The 26,714-nt window shown below is 56.2% G+C and overlaps 11 protein-coding genes across 11 annotated transcripts; 7 read left to right on the forward strand and 4 right to left on the reverse strand.

Moving 5' to 3' along the window:
• Positions 1-1,034: 1,034 nt before the first annotated feature.
• On the forward strand, positions 1,035-4,805 carry SPSK_06905 (RNA polymerase-associated protein CTR9; the record flags this gene model as incomplete). The annotated part of the gene is made up of 2 exons (XM_016733577.1): positions 1,035-3,641; positions 3,717-4,805. 2 exons carry the CDS (start codon positions 1,035-1,037, stop codon positions 4,803-4,805), a joined length of 3,696 nt encoding a protein of 1,231 aa, XP_016590506.1.
• Positions 4,806-5,219: 414 nt separating this feature from the next.
• Positions 5,220-6,605, forward strand: SPSK_07532 (methylitaconate delta2-delta3-isomerase; the record flags this gene model as incomplete). Its single annotated transcript, XM_016734193.1, has 1 exon — positions 5,220-6,605. One exon carries the CDS (start codon positions 5,220-5,222, stop codon positions 6,603-6,605), a length of 1,386 nt encoding a protein of 461 aa, XP_016590507.1.
• A 180-nt stretch (positions 6,606-6,785) lies between these two features.
• Positions 6,786-7,847, reverse strand: SPSK_07721 (uncharacterized protein; the record flags this gene model as incomplete). The annotated part of the gene is made up of 1 exon (XM_016734378.1): positions 6,786-7,847. One exon carries the CDS (start codon positions 7,845-7,847, stop codon positions 6,786-6,788), a length of 1,062 nt encoding a protein of 353 aa, XP_016590508.1.
• Positions 7,848-8,696: 849 nt separating this feature from the next.
• SPSK_07856 (uncharacterized protein) lies at positions 8,697-9,560 on the forward strand (the record flags this gene model as incomplete). Its single annotated transcript, XM_016734509.1, has 1 exon — positions 8,697-9,560. The coding sequence occupies one exon, from the start codon at positions 8,697-8,699 to the stop codon at positions 9,558-9,560; it is 864 nt and encodes a 287-aa protein (XP_016590509.1).
• An 886-nt stretch (positions 9,561-10,446) lies between these two features.
• On the forward strand, positions 10,447-11,890 carry SPSK_07497 (aurora kinase, other; the record flags this gene model as incomplete). The annotated part of the gene is made up of 3 exons (XM_016734159.1): positions 10,447-10,566; positions 10,618-11,694; positions 11,765-11,890. 3 exons carry the CDS (start codon positions 10,447-10,449, stop codon positions 11,888-11,890), a joined length of 1,323 nt encoding a protein of 440 aa, XP_016590510.1.
• A 391-nt stretch (positions 11,891-12,281) lies between these two features.
• SPSK_07840 (uncharacterized protein) lies at positions 12,282-13,166 on the reverse strand (the record flags this gene model as incomplete). The annotated part of the gene is made up of 1 exon (XM_016734495.1): positions 12,282-13,166. One exon carries the CDS (start codon positions 13,164-13,166, stop codon positions 12,282-12,284), a length of 885 nt encoding a protein of 294 aa, XP_016590511.1.
• A 480-nt stretch (positions 13,167-13,646) lies between these two features.
• SPSK_08205 (uncharacterized protein) lies at positions 13,647-13,889 on the reverse strand (the record flags this gene model as incomplete). Its single annotated transcript, XM_016734843.1, has 1 exon — positions 13,647-13,889. The coding sequence occupies one exon, from the start codon at positions 13,887-13,889 to the stop codon at positions 13,647-13,649; it is 243 nt and encodes an 80-aa protein (XP_016590512.1).
• A 359-nt stretch (positions 13,890-14,248) lies between these two features.
• SPSK_07372 (glutamate 5-kinase) lies at positions 14,249-15,946 on the forward strand (the record flags this gene model as incomplete). The annotated part of the gene is made up of 4 exons (XM_016734036.1): positions 14,249-14,288; positions 14,347-14,645; positions 14,708-14,978; positions 15,060-15,946. 4 exons carry the CDS (start codon positions 14,249-14,251, stop codon positions 15,944-15,946), a joined length of 1,497 nt encoding a protein of 498 aa, XP_016590513.1.
• Positions 15,947-16,554: 608 nt separating this feature from the next.
• SPSK_06932 (translation initiation factor 3 subunit A) lies at positions 16,555-19,942 on the reverse strand (the record flags this gene model as incomplete). The annotated part of the gene is made up of 2 exons (XM_016733602.1): positions 16,555-19,842; positions 19,901-19,942. 2 exons carry the CDS (start codon positions 19,940-19,942, stop codon positions 16,555-16,557), a joined length of 3,330 nt encoding a protein of 1,109 aa, XP_016590514.1.
• Positions 19,943-23,541: 3,599 nt separating this feature from the next.
• On the forward strand, positions 23,542-23,954 carry SPSK_08104 (guanine nucleotide binding protein (G protein), gamma, other; the record flags this gene model as incomplete). Its single annotated transcript, XM_016734748.1, has 2 exons — positions 23,542-23,702; positions 23,834-23,954. 2 exons carry the CDS (start codon positions 23,542-23,544, stop codon positions 23,952-23,954), a joined length of 282 nt encoding a protein of 93 aa, XP_016590515.1.
• A 1,389-nt stretch (positions 23,955-25,343) lies between these two features.
• On the forward strand, positions 25,344-26,008 carry SPSK_07976 (selenoprotein W family protein; the record flags this gene model as incomplete). Its single annotated transcript, XM_016734628.1, has 3 exons — positions 25,344-25,451; positions 25,525-25,551; positions 25,613-26,008. The coding sequence occupies 3 exons, from the start codon at positions 25,344-25,346 to the stop codon at positions 26,006-26,008; spliced, it is 531 nt and encodes a 176-aa protein (XP_016590516.1).
• Between the last annotated feature and the right edge of the window lie 706 nt (positions 26,009-26,714).

The raw sequence follows: 26,714 nt of genomic DNA on the forward strand, positions 1-26,714 counted from the left end.
ATTTGAGAATTATTCACGCCCACAGCTGGCAACGGTGAAGTAAAAAATGATCATTTCTGACATGGAAGCGGGGAGGTCGAGATAAAAGGGGTAAAGCTACTAGGACTCGGGGCAGGAAGTCGCGACTCACTGCAATCTTTTTAGAGACCTTTATTATGTAAAATGAGGAAGGAGCGACTGTGTGCTTTTTGACAGGAAGGGAAGTAACGAACGATTGTTGAGGGGCGGCACGAAGAGCATGTAGGAAGAGCTACTTAGGTGGCTTGCTAATTCCTGGTGTATAACTTGCCTGCATTACCTGGAAACTTCTAAAGCAAAAAGCAAAAAAGCAAAAATAGAAAGAACGAATTAGAAAGAATAAAGAAGTTGCGAATAACAACGTCTTTTGATGCACCAAAATCCGAGCCATATATAGCTTGCATATAAGTCACAAGGTAAATGCAGTACAGTGGGTGCAACATTAGAGCCGCAACTCAACACCGGCAAGCGAAAGCATTCCTTAAATGGGAATACGAAAAATGTTATATTTCAAAAACTTTCATTACAAACGTTCCCGCCAAAGAGTCCCTGGACAACGTTAAGCATCGGTCTTTGACGATGGTCGCTTGTTTGGCAACATGGAGCAACTACATTCACGTGACCGTAATCGAGGGATGCGCAGAGTGGGGCTAGACTGAAAACGGGCGCCAACCAACCTTTGACCCCCGAATTTATTTTCTTTATTGACAGCAAACCGAAGGCATCACCAAGGCCTGTGCCATTCATTGCGATCGAGCACCACGACGAAACAAGACCATGCAGCACTGCTAGGAATCAACACACCGAGACTCGATATTGGTTTGTGAACGGCCAGCAGGAAGCTCCTTATAGCTGCCCCTTGCGGCCTTTTGAAGCTGACTGCAGCTTTCAGTCGCGTCTTTCTCGTCGACGATCACGACCAACCGCTCAATACCAACGCGCTGCGACAATACCATCCTCCCCTACCACCCTGACGATCTTTCGTGCTTTCGTATCAAAACGAACCGATTGTTGCAATGTCGTCCGCTCTCCGCAATGGGCACCACGGCGGCGCAAACGGTGGCTTCGCGCACCCAGAGAGCAAGCGGTTTACGGACGTGCCCATTGCCATCGATGTCCCGACGCAAGACGAAGACGAGGCTGTCGAGATTGGCCTTGAGAACTTAGTTGACGACCCCACGGATCTTTGTGACCTGTTCGAAAACGAGAACGCGGCGCGCACGTACTGGATGACCGTGTCGCTGGCGTACGCCAAGCAAGGCAAGATTGAGAATGCCATCGAAATGCTCATCCGCGGTGGCAATGCCATGCAGAACAACAACCCCAAGGAGAAGCTGAGCATCGTGGCATGTCTGTGCTGGATGTACCTGTGGAAGAGCCGTTTGGCACCGCGCGTGCCCCCCGAGGGCGCTCTGGCGTCGGACGCGAAGACCAAGGAGTACTACCTGCAACTGGCGACGTCGACCCTCAACGAGGCCTCACGCATTAACCCTGCGTACCCTCCTCTGTTCTTGGCTCGTGGCGTTCTGCTCCTCCTTCGAGCCTCTCTGCAGCTGCCCACGGCATCTGGCGGCGGGGGTGCTGGTCCTGTGGCTGGTGAAAAGCTGGAGCTGCTGCGCGCGGCCACGAAGTCCTTTGAGGACGCCCTGCGCGTGTCTCAGGGCAAGAACATGCTGGCTCTGATGGGCAAGTCCCGCGCGCTCTACTCGCTTGGGAAGTACGCCGAGGCTCTTTCGGGCTACCAGGAGGTGCTGGGCAAGGCGCCTGAGCTGGTGGACCCTGACCCGCGCATTGGTATTGGCTGCTGCTTCTGGCAGCTTGGCTTCAAGGAAGACGCCAAGACGGCATGGGAGCGGTCTCTTGAGATCACACCTGAGTCCAAGGTGGCCAACATCCTCTTGGGTCTTTACTACCTCGACAGCAGCGGCCAAGTTGCCGCTAACAGCCCCGAGTTCCTGCGCCTGTACAAAAAGGGCATGACGGAATACACCCAGAAGGCCTTTAAGCTGGACAAGAACATGCCGCTCACGTGTGCGACCTTTGCGGGCTACTTCTTGTCGCGCAAGGCGTTCACAAACGTCGACTCGCTGGCCCACAAGGCCATCCAGAGCACCGACATCAACGCTGTTGCCTCTGACGGCTGGTACTTGCTTGCACGCAAAGCCCACATGGAGGGCGACGTCGAGCGGGCGGCCGACTACTACCGTCGGTCGGACGATGCTCGCGGTGGTACCGACCGTGGCTACCTTCCGGCCAAGTTTGGCGCAGCACAGCTGTCGGTGGCCAAGTCGGATCTCGGCGAGGCCAAGCTGCGGCTCGAGAAGATGATTCAGCAGTCGAAGAGCCTCGAGGCTATGGCACTTCTTGGCACATTGTATGCCGAGGAGGTGTTTGCCAACGACCGTGCCGCCGTCAAGGAGGACAAAGCTGTCGAGAAGAAAAAGGCCATTAGTCTCCTGGAGAGCGTGCGGACGGCGTGGAAGGACCCCAAGAAGCACCTATCGCCGGACTCTGCGGTCCTGCTCCACCTTGCATGGCTGTTTGAAGCCGACCACCCGGACAGGGCCTTGCAGTGCCTGCAGCAGGTGGAGCAGTTGGAGCTGGACCAGATTGCAGAGTCGGCCGAGCCGGCCGCCGAGGGCGTCGACGAGGCGACACACCGGGAATCGCTGCGCAAGTTTCTGCCGCCGCAGCTGCTGAACAACATGGGCTGCTTCTATTTCCAGTCGGACAAGCAGGAGCTGGCCAGCAGCATGTTTGAGCTGGCCCTGGACGCGTGCGTCAAGATCCAGAACAAGGAGGATGAGGAGACGGATGCGGATGCGCTGGTTACAACCATCAGCTACAACCTGGGCCGCAGCTACGAAGCCCGGGCACTAGTGGACAAGGCTGTCGAAGCGTACGAGGGCTTGCTGAAGCGCCACGAGGGCTACACGGATGCACTGCTGCGCCTGGCGTACGTCAAGCTGCGGAAGCAACCCAACGACGCGGGCCCGGATGCAGTGGCCAAGCTGTACCAAGAGAATTCGAGCGACCTGGAGGTGCGCGCTCTGTACGGATGGTACCTGGGCAAAGCCTACGCCAAGAAGCGGCCGGCCAACATCAACGAGGACCACGAGCTGCGGCACTACAAGCACACGCTGCAAAACTACGACAAGCATGACCGTTATGCCCTGGTGGGCATGGGCAACCTCTACTTGGCTTCGGCGCGTGAGATGCGCCGGGAGACGGACCAGGAGAAGCAGAAGCGCAGCGCGGCGTACAGCCGTGCCGTCGAGTTCTTTGACAAGGCTCTGCAGCTGGACCCTAAGAACGCGTATGCAGCGCAGGGTATTGCCATTGCACTTGTCGAGGACAAGAAGGACTACCGCAGCGCGCTGCCCATTTTCCTCAGTGTCCGTGACACGGTCCGCGACGCGCACGTCTACGTGAACTTGGGCCACATCCACGCCGAGCTGCGCCAGTTCTCCAAGGCGATAGAGAACTACGAGGCTGCACTGGCCAAGGAGGGCAAGAACAACGACCCAACTATTCTGTCGTGCCTTGGGCGCGTTTGGCTGCAGAAAGCGAAGATGGACAAGGACCTGGAGGCATTCAAGATGTGTCTCGAATGCGCCCAGAAGGTGAGTCTTAAAACCCCTTTCAACGTATATAGTACTACGGTTGGGATACTAACAATGTGCTTCTCACTTGTACAGGCTCTTTCCGTGGCACCGGATCAGGTTCATTTCAAGTTCAACGTGGCATTTGCGCACATCCAGCTGGCGTCGACCATTTACAGCCTGAAAGAGAGCCAACGGACACTGCAACAGCTGCAGGACGCGGCAAGCGGCTTGGAGGAGGCCATCAAGGCGCTGGACGAGATCGCAGCGCACCCGCAGACGCCGTATCCGAAACAGGATGTCGAGCAGCGTGCTAACATGGCGCGCAACACGCAGCGGCGGCAGCTGGAGCGCGCGATTGCCAGTCAAAAGGACTACGAGGAGAAGAACAAGGAGAAGCTGGCAGCGGCGGTCGAGCAGCGACAGGCGGAGCTGAAGCGGCGCGAGGAGGCGCGGCAAAAGGCGCTCGACCAAGAAAAGGAGCGGCAAGACAAGATCCGCAAGGACCGCGAAGAGATTGCGGCGCGCGACCGCGTGCTGGCCGAGAAGCGGGCCGAGGAGGAGCGCGCGCGTCGCGAGGCAGAAATGACGACCGACAGCGAGACGGGCGAGAAGGTCAAGCGGAAGCGCAAGCCGGCGCCGCGGAGTGACCGCGCAGCGGGCAGCGGCAAGAGCCGGTCGCGCAAGAAGAAGGCACAAGACGAAGACGACGACGACGACTCGGACGGCGACAACCGCTCAGGCGACTCTGACGCGGAGGACCGGCACCAGAAGAAGAAGCGTCGCCTGTCGCGCAAGGATCCGCCCAAGAACTCCAAGTACAAGTCATCAGAACTGGTGCACAGCAGCGACGACGAGGACGACGAGTACGACGCGCTGGACGCGGCCGATGCGGCCATTGAGCAGAGCAACCGCCGTGGCGGCTCGGCCGGATCAGACGACGAGGGTGTGCGTGACGACGCGTCAGACCGCATGGACGTGGACGAGGCCGATGACGACGAGGGCGGCTCCCGGTCACAGCAGCAGCAGAGCAAGCGTGCTCGGAGAAGTGCCGCCCGCGTCCTGGACGAGAGCGAGGACGAGGACGAGCCGGCCAAGGCAGACGACGACGATGAGGAAGAGGAGGCACCGGCTGCTCGACGGGGACATAGACGGGCCGTTAGCGACGACGAAGACGATGAGTAAGGGGAAGACAGAAAAATACAGAGAATAATGCCAGATTGGGATTCAGGAGAGCGCACAGGAGAGACGAAAGTGGGAGAAGAGAATGGGATTTACTGTTAAATTGTACTTGTATTGTCTTTTAGGAAACGGATGCACGCCACGGGGCGAGAGATCATATAAAACAGGAGTCAATAATAAAACGAGCGTCTGGTTTTTGTTAGACAGAGAGTACGACGTAATTATGAGGTCGAGTCACGATTGCCGAGAACGGCTGTAATTGGGCTATTGGCCAATGGCAGGTGCGACAATAGGCATTCTTGCTCCACCTTGCACCTTCCTCCACGACACTATTTTACATGTGCCTTCCTTCCTTGCCGGAGACATTGTACGGAGTGTATTCAGCTTCTCTCTCTCTCTCTCTTTCACAAACACAACATGGCTGATAGATTAGCACAACGATTGCTCGCCCGGCTACGGCCGCCGGGTCGACAGGCAGCCTCGGCACGCAGGTCGCATGCCCGCCTATCCTCGTCATCTTCGCGACTACCACCGCACGAGCGCAGCTTCCCGGCCTATTTTGTGCGCGGCGGTACTTCCAACGGCCTCGTGATCCGGGAGGATGTTTTGCCTGCGTTTGACGATGCCCATGACTGCAGACGTGGCAATGCAGCATCTGCAGCAGATGGGATGCGCGCTCGCGCGGCAGCGTGGACGCCTGTGCTCGTGCCGGCCATGGGCTCGCCCGACCCGCAGCACGGCCGGCAGCTGGACGGCATGGGCTCGGGCGTGTCTTCGACGTCAAAGATCTGCGTGATTGCGCCCCCGGCCAACGACGCGGAGCGTGCGGATCGCGATGTTAACTTTACCTTTGTCCAGGTGGGGGTCCGCGACGGGCGGCTGGACCTGGCAGGCAACTGCGGCAACATGATCAGCGCGGTGGGCCCTCTGGCCTTTGACCTGGGCTATTGCGACACGACGACGACAGCGGATGACGACGGCTCGAAAGAAGGCGTCGTGCGCATCTTCAACACCAACACCAACAAGCTGATCCGCTCGCGGTTCCGCGTGGCCGGGGATCCGCCGCGGTTTTGTCCCGATGGCGACTATGCCATGGACGGCGTGCCGGGCACACATTCTCGCATTACGATGAGCTTTATACGGCCGGCGGGCGCCAAAACGGGTGCACAGAACGGGCTGCCGACGGGCCAGGCGGTGGATATGCTATCGCGGCGGCCGGGCGCGAAGCCATCGATCCCAGCGTCGCTCGTCGACGTGTCGAACCCAGGCGTGTTTGTGTTGGGTAGCTCGCTGGGCTTGGCGGAAGCAACGACGGAGGATGGCAACCAGCAGGTGACCCTAGACGAGGTTGCAACGGCCATCGAGACCGACACCGACCTCAAAGCGACCGTGGACCACCTGCGGCGCGAGGGTGCGTGCCGTATGGGCATGGACCCCGACACGGAGAGTGTGCCCAAGATTGTGATCCTCTTCCCGCCAAGCACCGCGGCCGGTGAAACAACAACAGATATTCGTTGTGTCGCGTTGTCCATGGGCCAGGTGCACAAGGCGGTGCCGCTGACCCTGGCCCTCTGTCTCGGGGCTGCATCGCGTATCCCGGGTACATTAGCAGAGCAGCTGGTGGCCCAGGCGCAGCAGAACCCGACAAGTGCAAGTGAGGGCGGCAGCGGAACGATTGTTATTGGGCACCCCAGCGGCCGTGTCGAAGTCGGTACCACACTGGACGAGACGGACGGGACGGTGCTGTCAGCAGAGCTGCATCGCACGGCGCGCGTCATGATGGAGGGCAAGGTCTTCTATTGAGGCGGCCGTCGATGTATATATATCTGATATTCTGAAACACCATGATGATCAAGATCACATGTGTAAATACGGTAAACAACGCATGCATGTATGCAACTACTCCTTCGTTTTTCTTTCTTCGATCTGGATACCCTTTATGTAACTATGAAACTATTGCGCCAACTATTCCAACTATGCCGTTCAGCTGCGTCTCAGGTCCAGCCTCTCCATGGTGCTCTCCACAACGGGTAGCAGGTCGGCCACTTGGTTGGCGTCCCGCAGGGCCACCATGATGGCGTCGGCGCGCAAGCCTCGGGAGGCCAGTGTACGTTGGAGGTTGGTAAACGAGTCCTCGCGAGCGGTGTACTCGCGCAGGACCTCGTCGGTGTCAAAGTCGACGTAGACGCGGGTGTCGCGCACGCGGACGAGCACGTTGTCGAGGCGCAGGTAGAAGCGACTAAGCAACAAGAGACGCTGTGGCATGACACGGATCTTGACGCGCAAGACCGAAATTCCATTGTCGTCGAGCTCGCTTTCGTACAAGATAACGTCGTCGTTGAAGACGATGGGATCGCGGCGGCGCAGGAGGTCAAGGGGCAAGGAAGTGACGGCTGTCGTGGGTGAGAGGCGGGAGGAGGAAGGCGAAGAGGATGCCAACTGAGATGGACTTGGTGGCGGCGGTGGTCGGAGGATTGTGCTGGTGTCCTGTGCGCTTTCTGGTGCCGTACCATTGACGGTGGGTGCTGCTGCGTCTGCTGTGGATGCAGATGCCGGCGTTGTTGATACTGTGTTGGCACTGGACCTGGAACTGCCGCTGGCACTGCTAATGGCACTGCTACCCACAGGCTTCTCCGTGCCCTTGTATGGCGTTGAGTAGCTCCAGTCGTACGGCCGCACATCCTGGATGCCCTCGACCGAACTCATCTCCCGGCTGCTTGCCCAGTCGCTCGCATACGCAACCTGCAGCCGGCCCTGGCCCGTCTTATCGACCTCGTCCAGCGCGTCGCCCGCATCGAACCAGATAGCCCATCCGGACGGCAGGTGCTGTATGGCCACCTGGTTGTCGCCAAAGATCATCTCGGGCACGGGGATGGAAATGCGATTCGTCATGGCGTCGATGGCGCTGGCGCGCGAAATGGGCAGCTTACGCGAGCTGACTTGCCACCGGCCCTGCACAACATGTGTACGCGTCGCCTGGGCAAGATCGGCGGGCGACAGGAAGGGCTCGTTTGGCGAGGTGATGTCGTTTACTGGGGCAGCCATGGCGCCTATGGAGGGGGGGTGTTGAGGAGGAGGAACTCAGACAATAGGGATGACATGCACGTCGAGCAAAGGCAAGGTAGATCAGGTAGTTTAGTAGACAAGCACTTTGTTCGCGATGAAAAAGGAGGGGCCAGATGTGGGTGCCAATCTGTAAGTAGGTGGTTGATGATGTGCATGAAAGCTGTCGGCGTCAAAAAGAAAGTTCTTGGAAGGGAGCTGATGTGAAGCGCGCACGCTAATATGGGACGGTGCGGGGCGGCTACGGAGGAGCTTTTGCAGCGAGGAGCCCTGTGCCACAGCCTTGTATGTTATCTAATCAGATACAATCTACAACACAGGGCTTCACTCATATTACACGTCCGACAGCAAGTTTATGTAAACTGACCATAACAAATACGACGCAAAATGAAGACGAAACATAAGGACAGTGCAGTATACGTAAATTTGCTGTCGGACGTGTAATATGAGTGCGGCACTATGAAATACAACGATATGGTAACCACGCTCAAAATATAGACTTCTTGGAGAGGCAAAGACCCGTAAGTGGCTCACTGGTTCTCTCCGACATGCGGCATGGCCTGCACATAACAAATGGAGCTTCAGTAAGAAATAAGATTCCACGAGCTTAAAATGCGTACCTAGGGAAGCAAATTTTTACACTCCATGGTATATAAAGAAGAGTCCGAGTGAAAGAAAACCAGCACGGTGGCTAACCTCTGTTCTTGTCTCTGTTCTTGTCTCTGTTCTTTCTCTACACATCCAGCCCTCTTTTGACTACATCGACGACAACTATTGACGACAACTCTCCTCTTCGCTTTATTACTCAAAATCTTCACAACCTTTGCTACGATGGCAGACCAGCCAGAACACCCCTTCGGTGAGCTCGGCAGAAGAATCGACCGTGCCTTAGAAGACCCTGCGGTCATGGACGAGCTCCTGAACGACATCAGAAATGAAGGTGTGCTTTTGTATAACCAGCTTTCTCGCAGCTTTCGGCGGCTACGCAGAAGCATGAACAAGACGCTCGTGGAGCTGGGACAGCGCCTGGATGAAACGGGGTCGGTTGTTTTGAGCAAGGCCCGTTCCTTCTTCAACGATTGCCTCGTCATCGAAGGGCCAGAAACTCCCACTCTGCCCCACACCACTTGGGTGGTGGTCACTGGTGGAGGCGTCTCCGACCCGGACAACGATGCCGGTCTTTCGACCGGCGTCGAGATGCAGCTCGTCCACCCGCGGCCGCAACACCCCGTCGATATGAACCAATTCGAGTCCATGTCGGTCAGCTGGCACATGCCGCCTCCGCCGAGTGTCGATGCCACAGTCGACCACCCGGACACCGACGTCGAAAACGGCCCCACCAGCCAGTGCTTTGACTCCGACAGCACGACGCTGAACACTCCCGACGGTGCCGACGGCGACGATGAAGACGCCATGGCGTGGCTCTGGCCTACGGATGCTGCGTCCCTGGCCCCCGGCTCGTCCTCCGTCGGGTGGCCCGACGCGTGGTCAGCCGAGGGCCCGGCTATGTCGCCCACGCTGGTCGACGCTGCCGCGTCCCCAGAACTGCCGATGCCAGTCGCGTCGCCGACGACGTCGGAGGACGAGCTGGTCATTGTCTCGTCGACGTCGTCGTCCTCATCGTCTTCATCGGGTATCTTGGTCGACTCGGAGGATGGTGATTCCGATGACTCCGAACACTACTATCCGATCTAAATGCATACGCATATGCATCACAGAAGACTTGGGCACTGCCGAAGTTCTTGCGAGCGTGTGAACGGTGCAGCTGGTGGGTTTTCCGTATGGATTTGGATGGATCTGGATGGAACTAACATTTGCAAACACAAGTCTGGCAGGATATTGATGGAACACCGTCTTATGGGGAAATCCCTTGGTTTTTGGAAATGGGAGTTTGAGGTTTTTGTTTTGGAGTTGTCTTTCGGAAAGGTCTTTGCGTCTTGTGCTTTCATACCATCGTGTACTATGTAATGGTCAAGACGATAGTCGGTAAAACTTGTCTGCAGTGCCATCAACTGGCACGCGTCTGTGTTTTCATCGTCGGATTATTGAGTTGTCGACGTTGAAGCGCAGATGCGGCCAGAGATGCATTTACAAAGTAAGAAAATAGTTGAGTAATATTTAGTTGATACCCTTTTAGGAAATTGCCTGTGATACAAGGAGTCGCATTTTATGTGCACTAACAGATTGTGCGGGGAATGCGCACCGAACACTGTTAAGTCCGCCAAACGGCAGGTGCGACCGTCGCTGGGGCAACACCGGTCAGCGACCGCCAATACACAAAGTGGAGACGCCGCATCATCGAGACCATCCGTCCGCTGCCGCTGTGGCGACCAGACGAATTGCTGTGTTTTCTGTGCAATTGTGTGCAGCCGTCTTTTGTCATCGAGCCAGACGAACCTCCCAAGCACAACAAGGCCCGGACAGCTGTTTGTACGAGAGCCTTTCTTCTCCTCCGCCCAGCTCATAGAAGATAACTTTCGCTTTTTCCTTTCCCTGTTTTCTGCTTTCTCCCTTCCTCTCTCCACCCTCCTCTTCTCCTCTCTCGATCTCTTCTCCCCGGCTGTCCTCTACCATCAACACAATGGCAGCCACCCGCGTCCTGGAATCTCGCTTCGAGCGGATGTCGGTCAACGACGAGAACGGCGAAGGCAATCGCATGTATCCCAAAGCCAAGGTGAGTCTTGACGAGGGAGCCGTGCGGGTGTGATCGATACGAGTTTCTATTTACTCCGATACTAATATCACATCACAGGGCATGACGGCGCCTTCTGGCCAAAGTACAAACCGAAACCTCTTCAAGGTCGCCCTGCAAGCTCAGAGCGCAAACACAACATCCTCCTCAGCACAATCTACATCACACTGGAAGGGCGCGGTCGCATCCACAACAGCAGTGACGGCCACGACAACTGGTAGCAGCGGCAGCAGCCATCACCACCCGGCCTCGCCAACAGGGAAGAGCCGCGGCGTTGTCACAACAACAGTGGCCGTGGCATCAGACGAGACTACAGGATCAACCACAGAAACGCCCGAGCATGACAAGAAGACGGCAAGCAGCGACGCAGCATTGTCGGAGCTGTCATCACCACTCTACAATCAGCCGCGGCAGTTCCACCTCGGCATGTTCGAGATTGGCCGGCCCCTCGGCAAGGGCAAGTTCGGCCGCGTCTACCTGGCCCGCGAGCGCAGCAGCGGTTTCATCTGTGCGCTCAAGGTGCTCTACAAGGCGGAGCTGCAGCATGGTTCGGGCGTCGAGAAGCAGGTCCGCCGCGAGGTCGAGATCCAGAGCAACCTGCGCCACCCCAACATCCTCAAGATGTACGGCCATTTCCACGACAGCAAGCGCATCTTCCTGATCCTGGAGTTTGCGGGCCGCGGCGAGCTGTACAAGCACCTGCGCAAGGAGAACCGCTTCCCCGAGTGGAAGGCCGCGCAGTACGTGGCGCAGATGGCGTCGGCGCTGCGCTACCTGCACCGCAAGCACGTCATCCACCGCGACATCAAGCCCGAGAACATTCTGGTCGGCATCCACGGCGAACTCAAGATCTCGGATTTCGGCTGGAGTGTGCACGCACCGAACCACCGCCGCACGACGCTGTGCGGCACCCTCGACTACCTGCCGCCGGAGATGGTGCGCCCACACGGTAGCGGCAACGACAACTCGTACGACGAAAAGGTGGACCTCTGGAGTCTGGGTGTGTTGACGTACGAGTTCCTTGTCGGCGAGGCGCCCTTTGAGGACACGATGGTCATGACGCACCGCCGCATTGCCCGGGCCGACATGACGATTCCCTCGTTTGTGAGCCCCGAAGCACGAGATCTCATCAAGAAGGTTTGTCGTGACCCCCCGTTGCGTTGAAATCTCTCCGCTCTCTATAGGAATCCACACTAACGAAATTCAGCTTCTTGTGCTGGACCCGGCAAAGCGTCTGCCGCTCGACGCCGTCCAGCAACACCCTTGGATCATCAAGCATTGCGTCAAGGGCGAGCGGGCGACCAACCGGGAAAAGACAAAGGGCGGCGAGTAGCCGACGCTGTCGGGACGATGAGAGGGGAGTCGAGAGGGGAGACGAGAAGGAGATATGATTTACTCTGGCGAAATGGCAGGAGTGCACTGCGCTGGAACCATGCATATGCGGGATCTGATACTTTGGCGTTTTTTGTTTCGTGAATCCGTTGGCTTCTTATAATGCATTCCTTTTACATATTGGTATGGTTTCGTTTTGTTGGTACAAGGCTGAATACAGGGAATGGGGATATTGACATTTGAAATTCATGTTCATCGTGTTTATGCATGTGCAAGAATGCAAGTATGCAACCCTTCCGCCCTCGGTTCTCGTCCTCCACTCCATCTTTCGCCTCCTGCGCCTTCCGCCTCCTGCGCCTTCCGCCTCCTGCGCCTTCCGCCTCCCACCGACTCTACTTGTAGATGTCATCAAAGGGCCGCGTGTCACTAAAGCACGAGTCCCAGACCTCGTTGACCACCTTGGTCGCGTGCACGTCGTCCTTGCACCGCGGCCGCGCCGTCAGCGACTGGATGGCCCGCATCCGCACGCACCGCTGGAACTGCTGTGTCAGCGTCCAGTTGCCGCGCGTAATCGACTCGCGCGTCCACCGGCACTCGCCGCTCAGCATCGACGCCCGGATCTCCGAGCACGCCGCGTGCCGCAGATCGTCCCAGTCCACCTTCCACCGCAGGTGGTCGTACGCGTGCACCAATTCGTGCGCCAGGTTGTCCTCCAAATGCTTGCGGTCGCGCATCTCGTTGGCACACAGCAGAATGCCATAGTCCGGGTGGAAACCGCCGCCCTGCCGCACGATGCGCAGTTCGCCCTCGGGCGTTTCGGTGACGCGCGCCGGGCACCGCGCGCACACAATGTTGCTGCTGTCGAGCTTGTGCCCACCCAGCTGTGTCGTCTTCTCGGCCATGAAGCGCACAATCGGCGAGTACTTGAGCATGTAGTCGCGGGCGTCTTCGCAGCGCTTGCAGTCGCGCGCCTCGTTCTGCCGGTAGCGCCATTCGCGGTAGTGGTGGACGCCCTCGGGCGTGACCTGGCCGCTGAGGATGCGGAAGTAGGTCATCCACCAGCTGGTCTTGGGGTCGAAGCCCGTGCGGGCAGGGTCGTTCTCGAGGAACTTTTGGAGGCGGTCATTGCTCGACGACGGAGGCGCTGCGGAGGATGCGGAGGGGGAAGAGGACGAAGAGGAAGACGACGGCAGTGGGCTCGATATTGAGGACGTGGATTGAGCGGCTACGGGTGACGCAGCAATGTCTGCTGTTTGTGGTGGTGGTAACGTCGACATTTTGTGTTCTGTGGATGATTGTATGGGAGGTCGTGGAAGCGCCGAAAAATGATCATCGCGATGTTTTCCTCACGTCCTTCCTGCGGCCGATTCTGCCAACTATCGATAGAGCGAAAATTCGTGGTTTAGGCGGTGAACGGTGCTCGTCCCGTGACACCCCGCCAGAACGACCAGCTACAGCAAAGGCTCTGAGGAAGCTCATCCGCTGTGCTCTAGCGCTCTTAGCACGCCCAATTCAGTGCTTTCAGTGCACTGACAATCTTACTCTGCCTTTCCCATAATGCGCCTACCCGACATCGGGGCTAGTGGTGGGACGGGAAAGAAAAAAGACGGCAAGGACAGTCAGTCGACGACCGGTCGTCCCTTCCCCGATGACTCCAATTGACCAACCAGCCGAGTGCGACGCCCTTTCCCAGAAACTAGAGTACAATTTTTCCTTTTCCAATCTTGGCATGCGCATGTCGTTCGCAACTGCCCTTGCTAGTGCACTGCGGCCCTGAATGTACACATCTGCCTGGAGCGTTGAAACTTCTCCAGTTTTCCATCTTCAGTCTCCAAATCTACAGTCTCGTCGGTGGCTGCCCTGCCATTGCTGCGTTGCAGGACCGAACCACTGTTCAGACTTTTCTTGCCATCGCCAATCATTCCCCTGTCCTTGACCACCCCCGGCTGGGCATCCCGACAATGGATCCACCCAACAGTCTTTTGCAGCAGAGCGTCCATCACTCGTGTAAGAAACCGCCCGAGCTATTTTCTTATTCTTTTTTACTGCGTCGAGCCGCTTCTGTACTCTCTGTCCTCTTCCCTGTTTCCCTCTGCTTCTGGCCGGTTGCTTTCACGTGTCTCGATCGCTTGGTCTCCCCGATCTTACCTGTGGCCTTACGCCCTATGTCGTTGGAGAAGGGGCATCAGCACTGTATATATACACACATCGAGCGTATGGAGTGATATATACATTGTAGCTCTTCTCCGATCACAAGTTCTCCTCGCCTTTTCTCTCATGCCTCTTACTATGCGCCTCACGCCAAACATCTGTCTTACACTTCGTCCAAATCATCGGTCTAACATTGCAACCTCCAGCCATGAAGGGTCCACGGCCGTTGGGCATCGTCATCAAGCTCGGTACGTTAAATGTATCAGGCCCGTCTGCTTTGCTTTTTTGCACTAATACCTTTCTCAGGAACAAGCTCCATTATCGACGCAACAAGCCATGAGCCGCTCATTGCAACGCTCTCGTTGATTGTCGAGACTGCCGTGCGTCTTCGCAAGGATGGCCACCGCGTCGTCATTGTCTCGTCCGGTGCCATTGGCGTCGGACTGCGGCGAATGGACGTCGAGAACCGCCCAAAGCACCTGGCCCAGCTGCAGGCCCTTGCCGCTATTGGCCAGTGCCGTCTCATCGGCCTCTGGGACTCGCTGTTCAGCCATCTGCGGCAGCCCATTGCCCAGATCCTCTTGACACGGAACGATATAGCAGATGTAAGACACCGTACTGTCGTGGCCGGCTGGCTCAGCTGTGAACCCTTGCTAACCGTCCCCAGCGTACCCAATATCTCCGGGCCCAAAACACATTTGCGGAGCTGTTTGATATGGGCGTCATCCCAATTGTCAACGAGAACGACACGTTGGCCGTCGAGGAAATCCGCTTCGGCGACAACGATACGCTGTCCGCCATCACGGCTGCCATGATACACGCCGATCTCCTGTTCCTCATGACCGACGTCGACTGCTTGTACACCAAGAATCCGCGCCAACACCCAGACGCCGAACCCATCGAGGTCGTCGATGACATTAATGCTTTGGAGGCAGACAGTATGTTTTGTTGCTCACCTCGTTCTCCCAAGGATTGTTCTCATTTCTGGCCATAGCAATACCCTGTGCTAACACGCGTAGTTTCTACTCCTGGTTCTGCCTTGGGAACGGGCGGTATGTCCACAAAGATCGTGGCTGCTCGCTTGGCTACATCCGCCGGCGTCACGACCGTCATCACACGGTCATCCACCCCGGACAACCTCGTCCAGATTCTCGCACACATCCAGGCCACGCAGGGCAACTCCCTGCTGCAAAAGTCGTCGTCCTTTGCGTCAATACCAGCCGCAGCCGTCCCTTCGGCGTCTTCTATGGCTCCGTCACTCTCTGGAAGCACCACCCTCACCAAACCTCCTCTCCACACACGCTTCCTCCCCTGGCCCGAGCCCGTCCGAGACCGCTCGTTCTGGATTCTGCACGGCCTCGCGCCTCACGGTACAGTCTTTGTCGATCAGGGCGCATACCAGGCCCTCGTCGAGCGTGCAGGCCTGCTACCAGTCGGCGTCGTTGATGTCGAAGGCCCCTTTTCCGAGAACGACGCCGTTCGCATTGTGGTCGTCGACCGCAAACCGGCAGCTTCTGCTGACGGAACAACCCCTGCCATTACGACTCCCAGCGTGGTCGCATCCGGCACCGAAGTCGGCCGTGCTCTCGTCAAGTACTCGTCGACGGAGATTGCCCGTATCATGGGCCATCGCAGTCGCGACATTCAGGGCATCTTGGGCTATGTGACGAGCGAATACGTCGCCCAGCGCGAGTACATAAGTCTGTTCCGGCGCAAGGACAGCCGCCCGGCGTCGCCAAGTCTGCGGGACAAGGAGAGAGACGTTGCGCACCATCACCAAAACCATCACCAACGGGTCTCGCCAAACCAAAAGGCCGCGACCGTGGCTGTGGAGTCGCCCCTACACAAAGTGGAAGGCCTGGCACTGAATTCAGAGTCGTCTTCCAGGGACGAGCCAAGTGCATGATCCGTCTTTATACCCGCGTTGCTGTTTGTTGCTTTAAGCCCGCGATATCTAAAATTATTTGCATAAATATATGACAACCTCTGTTTACGAGGGGTAGAGCTTTCTTGCTTCCTCCCTCCATGTCCGCATAGAGTGATTATATTCCAATTTGAATTTATTTACTTGTGCAGTGCTACGCTTTTCCAGTGTTCGTTCATTGCATGGCCTCATAAAGAACAAATGCGCAGACAGAAGGAGAACGGAAAACGTACACGACACGGAAAGACACAATAGGAAAGACGGAACGATGCAATGAGAACATAATAATTCAATGGTACTGATCGGTAACAAGGCAATAAACAGGAAGAAAGCCAAACTCCCTTTTAAAAAAGTAAAAAAAACATGCACAAACACAAAGACAAAAACATCAAAGAGACGCACTGACATGATGACGGCGCAGATACTTTTGTGGTTTTTCTCTTCGCCCTGCCGTTTATAAATGACACAAAACGGCGCTTTGCTCCTCTCGTTCCCGCGCTACCCGAGCATGGATTTTTATTTCTCTTTCATTTGCCTAACTGGAACAACAATGACGCTTGCCCCATACCACCCCGTCTGCGTTCCCAAAATTAAGCATCGCGCCGGAATTTGGGCACGTACTTACCGGGGGCGCCTGACGCGGTCAACGACTCTTTGGGAGCAGCGGGCGACTCCTCGCGGGTGGCCTTGTCGCCACGGCCATTCTCGCGGCCAATGTCGCGGCTGACGTCACGGCTCGGTCCGTCACCACGGGGGGTCCCTGTCCGGGCAGGCGGCGGACCGCGGCCAGAGAATGTCCGCGGTGCCGGGCTGTCTCTAGAGCTAGGTCCGGCGGCGCTCGGGGCGTCCGAGGCAGCTTTGGCGGCCTCACGGTCACGCCACGAGGGCTTGCCACCTCCGGCCAGGTTCAAGCGCGGCGGGCCCGACGGACGGTCGTTGGAGTCAGTACGCTCCATTGGGGTGCTGGTCCGCTCAGGGCGGCCCGAGGCGGCGGGTGGTGCCGCGGCACCAGCGCCCTCAGCACCAGCACCAGCGTTCTTAGACGCTTCCCGCTCGCGCCAGCTGCGGGCACCGGGCAGGTTAAGAACTGGCCGGCGCTCGGTAGCAGGCGCGTCGGCGGCGGCGTCGCGCCGTGATATGCCGGCACCGGCGTTAAGCTTCTCTGCCTTGCGTCTTGCCAGGGCCTCCTCTTCGCGGCGCGCCTGGAGGGCGGCCTTCTCCAGAGCCTCCTGGTGCTCCTTCTCGCGCTGGGCCTTGAGGCGGGCCATCTCCTCTCTCCGGGCCTCGTCGCGCTTCTTCTGTTCCTCCTTCTCCTGGGCGGCCTTCTCCTCGGCCTCGCGCAGCTGGCGCTCCTCCTCCTCGCGCTCGCGCTTCTCGCGCAGCTTCCGCTCGCGGTACTCCTTCTTGCGCTGGGTGATCTGCTTCTCCAGCTCGCGCTCTGCCTCGCGGCGGCGGCGGTCAAACTCGTCCCGGCGACGGTCAATGATCTCGTCGCGGAACTGCTCAAAGTTGGACACCAGACGGCTGAGGCGGTTCTTGAGCTCGACATTGGCCTCGTGCTTCCGCTTCGACTCCTTGAGGGTCTCGGCCTTAGCGGCCTCGTAGTTGGCCAGGTCACGCTTCTGCTGCTCAGCGTAGTCGTCGGCCAGCTTCTTGACCTCCTCCTTGCGGTAGGCGCGCTCAAGGTGGTCAATGCGCTTGCCCGTCACGCGCAGACGCTCGTTGACGTCGTTCTTCTCGCGCTCGAGCTGCTGCAGCTTAATGGCACGCAGTCTCTGAGGGTCCAGGGTGGCCAGGTCCTCGCCGTTGATGTCGAGAGCCTTCGGCCCGATCCTGAGCTCCTTGATCATGTTCTCGACCTCGGTCTGCCGGATCTGCTCGCGCTCGCGTTCCATACGCTTCAGCTCACGCTCCTTCTGCTCCTGCTGCTGGCGCTGCTGCTCAGCCTCAAGGATCGCCAGCTCGCGCATCTTCTTGATCTTGGCGTTCTCCTTCTCGCGCTTGGCCTGCAGCTCCGAAGCCTCCTCCTTGCGCTTCTGGATAATGTCCTTGCGGCCCAGGGTGTCGAGGTGCTCCTGCTCGGCGCCAGCCTTGGCACGCGCCAGAGCCTCAGCGCGCGCATCGATGCGTGTCTGGTTGAAGGACGAGTCAATGTAGTAGCAGGTGGTGTACAGGGTCTTTGCCAGGCGGCTCAGCTGCGAGCGCACAATCTCAGACGGCGTGCTCTGCAGGCGCTGGACCGACTTCGCCTCCGTCTCGGCAGACCCGGCGGCGGAGCCAGCGTGGGTCGCCTTGGCCGACGAGAAGATGTCGGAGTCGAAGCTCAGGACGCCGGTGGCGTGGTTCATGCGGATGGCGAGGTCACCCTTCTTGTTGCCGTTCATGATGAACTTCTCGACGGTAGCACGGGTGACCTGGTACGCCTCGGGGAACTGGGCCAGGCTCTCGACGAACTCGAGATCGACCGTCTCGTACACCTGCGACAGCTGTTGGAACAGGCGCGTCAAGATGACCTGCTGCAGAGGCAGAATGTACTTTTGCATCTCCGCATCCTCGCCAATCTGGGTCAGGATGGGCGAGATCTTCTTGCAGATGGACAGCGGGTGGAAGTCAACCTCGAGAATGTTGTACAGGTCACGGATCTCCGGGCGGGCGCGACGCAGCAGGGATTTGGAAAGGGCGTCGCGGAACAGGCCGGCACGGGTGGGTGCCGAGTTCATGCTCAGGAGGTGCGTGAGGCGCGAGTTCTTGTTCTTGCGGGCCTCGTCAAAGTCGACCATAGCGCCACGCGAGCGCGTGGTGCTGATGACGGGGATCGACAGGGCGGACAACAGGACAAACGACGCAGCGCGCTCGAGGTCGGCATCCGAGGCAGGCGGGTTGTCCGACTTCTTGCCCTGGCCGTTGGCAACAAGGATGGAGGACTGGCGTAGCAGGTGGTAGTACCGCGACCAGGCGGCGGCGTGGAAGAGGTAGTTCTCGCCAACGAGGAAGATACGCGTGAGCTTCTCGTAGTAGTTGGCCATCATAATGTTCTTGGGCGGGCGTTTGCTGAGGCTCAGCAGGGTGTGGATGTCCTCGACACTGCGGAAGGCCTCCTGCCACAGCTCAAGCTCGACGGCGACGTTGAGTTGCTGGAAGCGGGTCTCTAGGTGGCGCTGCAGAGTGTCGGGGTCGCTGAGGTTGATAGCGTGCATCTGGGTGGAGTACTTGGCGGCGGTCTGGACGTGGTTGCGGAGCAGCTCGCAGAGACGGCGGAACTCGGTCTTGCGAGCGTACTTGAGGCAGAAATCAAAGGCCTGCATGGCGGTGCTCTGGTACATGAGCTCGAGACGGGCGTTGTTCCGGAGGATGTCAAGAACGGTGCGGTATGCCTCCCAGAGGAACTTGAGCCAAGGGGTGACGATAGCACGGTCAGTACGGTCGCGGGATTGCTCGCCGGAGACGGTGGCCAGCAGGATCGACTCGGGGGTCTCGGACGCCTCCAGGTCGTCGATGTTCGTGGTGCCGTCGATCTGGGCGGAGGCCTCGAGGCTGGTCTGGACCTCGTCGGCCTTCTTCTGGGCCGCATTGACCTTCTCAGCGGCCTGCTCGATAAAGTCTTTGAGGACCAGCTCGATGGTGGCGACATTGGTGTTCTGGGCGATGTTCTTGTACTGGTAGAGGGCGTCCTTGGCCAGCTTTCCCTTCTTCTGTTCGACGGAGAGGTTGACGAGGAGGAGCATCACGGGCTCCAGCGAGGCGATGGGGACATTGCGAGAGCGTTTCGACGTGATGTGCTCGTGCAGCAGGGTCAGAGCCGCCGGCGCCTGGTTGACGCCGATGAGCTCGTTGGCCCGCTTCAGCACATTTTCGGGTTTTTGATGCGGCGGGGGAGGCTGTGATCATCAAAGAGAAGAGAAGGCGACAGAGTTAGCGACAGATCAAATAACAAACAACGAAAGCCTGCGAGCGGCCGGGCAGCAATTCGACGTCCATCTGACGCGAAACGAGGGCGATGGTGGGATGTGCAGCCAACGAGGAGGGGGACGTGTGGGAAAGGGGGCTAAAACAAGAAACCGATTCGATGGATGAAGTCTCGCGTGCTGGACGCTCTGAAGTGTGCAAACACATACCATGATGGGCAACCTTCTCTGCGGTACAGACGGTGTGAAGGGTGCAGTGGTCTTCGTGCCAGTTCCCGATGATTTGTGTGGTGGGCGGGAAAAGACAGTTGAAGACGGCCAGCTAACGTGGTGATCTTGTTATTTTTCGCCGGAGGACGGGTGGAGTGTCGCGAAAAGATTTTTTGTTGGCTGAACGAAGTCTGTGGGCGGAGGGCGGGGCTCGTGCATTTCACGTGACGCTTGTATTGAGAGCTTAGTCATCATTATGGTCAACCCACGGCGTCCTTGATTCCAGTGTATTACAGGGCGTGACGGCGGGTTCTAGCGAGAGAAAAGTGCCCTATAAGAAGAACCAGGCAGGCGCATCCCCGGCCATACGCATGTATTGCAGTGAAGCTCTCATGAACCTGAGACTACGAATGCGAGCACAAGCGGTATACGAAGTCGTTGATTGAGCAGGGTGCACCTGGAACCAGCTGGGTAAGTCGAGCGAACAGAAACAGAAGCGCAAACGGCGGACAAGGACGCAGACGAAGTCTGGGCAGAGACAATAGCGAGTCTCGGTGCGACGAATACATTGCTCCTTCTGTTTTCGCATTGTTCTCGAAGCATGCTAGCCGCCAGCGCCTGCCGTCAGTATGTGCACAAAGACTGCGCGTTCGGGAACGAGCAAATAGAAAGAACGACACAATAGAGAAAGCACGAACGGTGGCCTAACAATGTGTCAATGATCTTTCCACGGCCTGAAAACGATGTCTTGAACGACTGCCGAAGCATCTTACGATGTGATGGGCAAGGAAGCGAGACAAAAAAGCGGGTCGGATGTGCAACTTGCTGCAAGGGAGCCTCAGAGCCCTTGGGCGTTTGGCAGCGATATGGATACCGTGATAGGACTACGATATGCAAACCCCTTTCTGTGCTTCTTCCTGTTGACGGTTGCATTCATGAACTTGGGATGAGCGCCCTCGCTTCAAACATCACATATCTCGAGATGTGAGCTCACGGGGTGGTTCGATATGTCATTCTACGTCAGCAGAGCCTTGGGTCCAGTGTTTTCTCGCGGATCCTGCTGTCGTCTCTTCCTTCCATTTCCTGTCCATCGTCGGTTGCATCAGCCAGCAAATGCGATCTTCCCTGTCTCGGGTTGCTCTTCAGAAACGATTTGGAGGATCCTCCAAATCTTGAGACGCATTCCGGTCGATCGACTACAAGTCACCAAAGGCAAGAAGGCAATTCAGCCGTGCAACAACTACTCTATATTGAGATGGAATTGCAGATTCTGTCCGGAACAGCCCTGGGGATATTTACAGCCGACGGCAAGTTTACCACAGTGTGTAGGCCAACCTTGGCAAAAGGTATCAAGTCAGGAGGGAGGTGCGTGCCCTGTTTGTCCCGTCCAGCCTGTGCAACGCGTCTGCCCTCTTACCCTGGCAGGTCGTGAGCACCGCCTGTCCAGTGCGCGCGCAGTTCGCTCCGCCTGTACTTCCCCAGAGGATTTTCGTTGTGATACGCCACCTGTCCACGGTTCCCGGGGCGTTGTAGGCACACAGACCAGATGGGAACCTGAGCAGGATGGGCTTGGCTTGATTTAGCTTGGCTGGTAGCGTTTTATTCGAGTTCTCCTGCATGTCTTGCCCTCCCTATCTGTCCTGTTGCACAGAGGGGTGTATTGCACCATCCAGCCAGGAAAAGAAAGAGAGTCGAAAGAAGAAAAGTACTGAGATGCTGAAAGCACACAGAGAAGAGAATAAAAGGAAGCAGGCAAGGGACCAGCAAGACGAGATTAGAGACAAACAATAAACCAAAACAACACTGACGTAAAGGACAAAAGGGCCTGAGGAACGACAGCACTGTGTGCGGGCCTCTGTTGGCTTTTGCTCGCCCGTTGCAATTTCCTTGGAATGGCAGGCTCGAGCTCCCGGAGAGCGCACCACCGGAGGCGTTGGTAGAGGTAAGATGATAATAATAATAAAAAAGAGGTCCTCGAAGTCGCAACGGAAACAAACTGCAGGGAGCTCCGTTTCTATGGATTTCTCACCTGCAATAACGGTCAGGAGTGGAAAAGGGGGCAAGGCCAATTTGGAAAGGACTCCACTAAAGTCAATTTAACCAATAGTGTTCGCGCACTTCTCGGAACAGCCTCCACTTCCCTATTCCTTATTTTGCAAGGGGGAAGCATTGTCCATCTGCTAGTCAACAGCGAATACTTCGTGCAACCAAAGTACACTATGGGCAACAGAAGTACTGCGCTTGCCAATAAGGGCATGACGGGGGAGCAATAGGTCAGCTCTGCCGCTAAATAGTTTCATTTAGTGCTGTTGTTGCAGAGGTCGGTCCTTTAGGGAAGCGCGACCCGCACCGCCGCAACGCTCAACGCACCTTCAGCCCCTCTCTTCCTTATTGAGTACGGTTACCTTAGCTTGTTACAGGCTCCAGTTTCCCCTCCCCTACGGTAAACGGAGTAATACAGGCTACTGCTTGAACGGCACCCTATTTTCGTCTGCTCACACTCTTTGCTCTGGTGCATTTCAGGCCTTCCCCTTTTGGTCCCACGCTTCCGTTCGTTCCTGCCGTTATTTCCTGTCTAATTTGGGGCTTTCTGGTGCCAATTCTTTTCTTTTCTTCGTCTTCCCATTCTCTCTCGCCATCTCTCCGCTCAATATCGAACCTTCGTCGCGATCACGATTCTGGGTGCATCTGCCGTCATCCTTCCCACGACGACATTGACATCTTTGTTTTTTTGCCAGGTCGGTAAGTTTCGAAGGACCCCCTCTTCCTCCACAGCCACTTCACTCGGCTTCCTGTAATCTGCTCGCGTTCAACTGCATATGCGACAAAAAGGGGGCAAACCGAGCGACGCGAAAAACTCGAAATTCAGTTCACGAAATCAATCGACAACTTCTCGACTCTCGTCTACTCGTCCTACCTCTCATTGCGCGTCTTCAGCTTTCATCGACGACCATTGTCATTCTCTATAGGTCACCTTTCAACAAAGTTCGCAACGAGCCAGCTAGGGGTATCGCTCGACAAAACAATTTGGATCTGCAAAAACGAAAGAAAACCCGCACATCGACAGCAGAGGAGGGACAATTGACTCGACGCAGCACGACAAGGCGCACGCCAAAACCTGCCTGCAGCTGTTGTCCCATCTGAGCTTCCAATTCTCGACGCTTTTTCACCCAGATCAACGGCGTTCTTGCGATATTTTTCATATATAGCACAATCGACTGCCTCCAACGACACGCGACGTGCTCCAGCAAAGACACCTGCACCTGCATCACATTCCTTTTAAACTCGCAGCCTTCTCCACCTAGCCATTTTCTTGGACCAATCGCGACTGACACTGTTTTTTATTTTGCATCATTTACAGAAGCGAGAGTATCACAAGTTGCCCGTGTCTTGTGGGGTTTTTTTCACGACTGTCACGACTTTTCATTCTTGTCTCCATTTCACCGACCACACACCTCAGCCATGCCTCAATACACTTCCCGGGACGTTGGCGATCCGTCGCAGGTGCGGAGGACGAAGCAGAGCATGGCCGACCTCAAGCTGCGGCGGTTAACAGAGCTCAATAGCCGTCTGCGGGAAGACCTGGACCGTGAGCGGATTCCCGTCAGCCAGGCGTCGAAGAGGTTTGTACAATGCCCTCCTCCAGCTCCAACCATTGCCACCAAGCGATTGCTGGCGCCTTTTGACCTCATCACGATACTCAACCGTATCGATCGCCCCTCTCCTGGCCTCATGCTAACATGGTCGACCACAGCATTATCGCCTACTGCAACAGCACACGCGACTACATGGTGCCGTCCGTGTGGGGTGTTGTTCCCAAGAGTGAAGACCCGTATGCGCCGCAGCAGAGCGGCGGGTGCTGTGTTGTCATGTAAGGTGACTCCGTCCATTCGATCTCGCGAACGATATACGTATGCGAGCATACGGGCGATGCTTCCTAGACGCCGCCCGCTGCGCAGCAAGCAACACTGGACAAGAACGCAAACATGCATGTCTGTCCGCCCACATCGAAGAATCGGAAGACGACGGGTATGGGTCAACAAGGAGATCATGCAGACTCAAAAACCACCTAAAAATACAGCAAAACCTCAAAATACAGCTCAACCCCACGACCCTCCACGTCACCCAACAAACGTGGGCGATCTACGACCAACTAGCGAGCTTTGACAAGAGGCACAAGGTCAGGTCGGCAGGAGGAAACGTGCAAACAGGCGCCGAATATTTTCGACAGTCTGTTATCAACGGCTACCGGCGAATGGCTATTCCACCTTTTTCGTCTTCTTTCAACTGTTTTTATTAGTTCCGATGCTTTTCTTATGTTTTATTTCTTACCCCTTTCCCCGTCTTCCTCTCGCCGGTCAGCTCTTTGTCTGCTTGTCCCTCCTTTCGTTACAAATGTACTCCATGCGCCGCGCTGGTTGGCCTGCCTCATATCCTCGCTCACGCCCTCCCAACTACTCTCTTAATTCGCTCGGCCTCTTGTCATGCTCACCGATTTCTTTCCTCTATCTCTTTTTTCGGGGTTTGTCACTTACTACGGCTCTCTTATGTCTGTTGCTTTCTCTTGTGTCGTTTTACGCCGTCTTGTCATTCTATTTTCTTTCTCGTTTTGTTTTCCAAGAATCTTCCTGTGCGTTTTCCACGCCTGCCATATATACCTCCCTGGGATGTCATGTAGTAGTTACTTCCGCGACTTAGTCCAAAAACCTGGAGAAAACACTTTTTTAAAACTACAGTCGATTGCATGTATGCTTGTACGTAGGTCAACCTTGAACGAGTGAGAATATGTTTACTTTGCAACCAGGTATATTGCTCGTATAAGTTAACACATAGTGTGAGATTATGGCTGTCGTAACAAATATTTCAGTTCACCTTACAAATATAGAAATTATCGTCTTTTATTTCATTATTTTGAATATTTTGGATTTGTTCTTACACATTTAAAAACACTTTGGTGATTTTTATTGGGGTTTTATGGTAAAAAATGATAAATAAATTAAAATAGGAAAGAGGATCGTGAATAAATTGCAATACAAATCAAAATTTAATCAACCTACATATAGAACAACATGAGCTATCTGTTATGGTATCAAACTCACGTAGTGGCATTTTCAATGGGAGGCGAAAAGAAAACTTCGCCAGAAAGATAAGCGCCAACCCCACAGAGACACTGCTGACGCACAAATCGTTCTTCCACTATTCTGTGCTTTGTAACCTCATTTACGAGCAAAATACACAAATTGGTATCATCAAACAAACAAAAGATGGCCACACTGAACACAAGCAGCTCCGCTCCTGAGCAACCGCCGTCGACAATCCAGACGAGTGCCCCCGTCCGGCTACCCCGCGTTGCGATTCAGTTTTGCACACAGGTGAGGTTGAGACTACCTACCCCATAGTGGGAGATGGCAGAGATTCAGCAGCTCACCGTAACCTGCAACGTAGTGCAAGTGGATGCTACGGGCCGCATATGTATGTACTCCCCTGCCTTCTCTTCCTTGTAGTACACGCTCACTACTGACTCTTGGGACAGTTTGCCCAGGAACTCCTGTCCACTTTTGGACCGGCCCTGGGGGAAGTCGCTTTGCAGCCGGCGACCGGTGGCGTCTTTGCAGTCACCATTGAGACGGCCGATGCGGCATCAAGCACGGGGACGGCTGCCCCGCGCCTCTTGTGGGACCGTAAGACGGAAGGCGGGTTCCCCGAATCGAAGGAACTGAAGCGGCGCGTGCGAGACGTCATCGAGCCGGGCCGGGATCTCGGACATGTGGACCGCAATTACGGGAAGGCTGCTACTGCGCCCGCTGCCGAGGCAGCCCCTGCCCCCAAGGCTGAAGCCACACCGACGGGCGTACCACCGTCAGTGGCTGGTGACGCTGAGACCAAAGACAACGCTGATGCAGCACCGTTCTGTGAAGATTGCCAGTGAGAGAGACGGGCTTTTCTAGAGGAATGACAGGAGTGTACGATAGCTGGACTCCAGTGATGAGTGGATACGGATGTCATGGCGGGCTACAATAAGAAATGACTGGCCATGCATCGAATCAAGAGCCCATTCGCCAAGAACCGGTCGCGCGCCGTCAAGTGCGTCACTACACGGTGTACAGACGGCTTAGCCGACCATGACTTATTGACGCGGAGCATACATCGTACACATGTTGGAAATAAAAAGGGTGGACTTCTGTATGTGCTGCAATGGCAATTCGTATGTTTTACGGGTGTCCGTCTGTATTATTTGGGTGGGTTCTTTGGTGGGCCGGCAAATCTGAGGAATGGGACGAGAGAGACAAACAAACAGCCCGACTGAGAATGGCCACTCCAAAATTTATAACAGGACACAAGAGAAGAAGGTGAACAAGAATAGAGGAGGAAGAGAGAAGAAAATAACAACGTAAGGCAAAACGAGAACAGAGCCAAGAAACCGGCAGCAACCTCCCGTCCCTTAAGACTTCTAGCCCACACACGGACCGACCCACTGCTGCGCTTTCGTACACTCAGACAACAAGGATTCAAAAAAACGGAGAAAAAGAGAAAGAAATCAGTGAGCATAATGCAGATAAAAAACACGAAAAAAAAAACTCTAGCAGACAGTAAAGCGGTCGGTCCGTTCGTCGCACGGCTCGGGAGTCGGCGGC

The sequence above is a fragment of the Sporothrix schenckii genome (genome assembly GCF_000961545.1).
Source record: "Sporothrix schenckii 1099-18 chromosome Unknown Cont41, whole genome shotgun sequence".
Lineage (NCBI taxonomy): Eukaryota > Fungi > Ascomycota > Sordariomycetes > Ophiostomatales > Ophiostomataceae > Sporothrix > Sporothrix schenckii.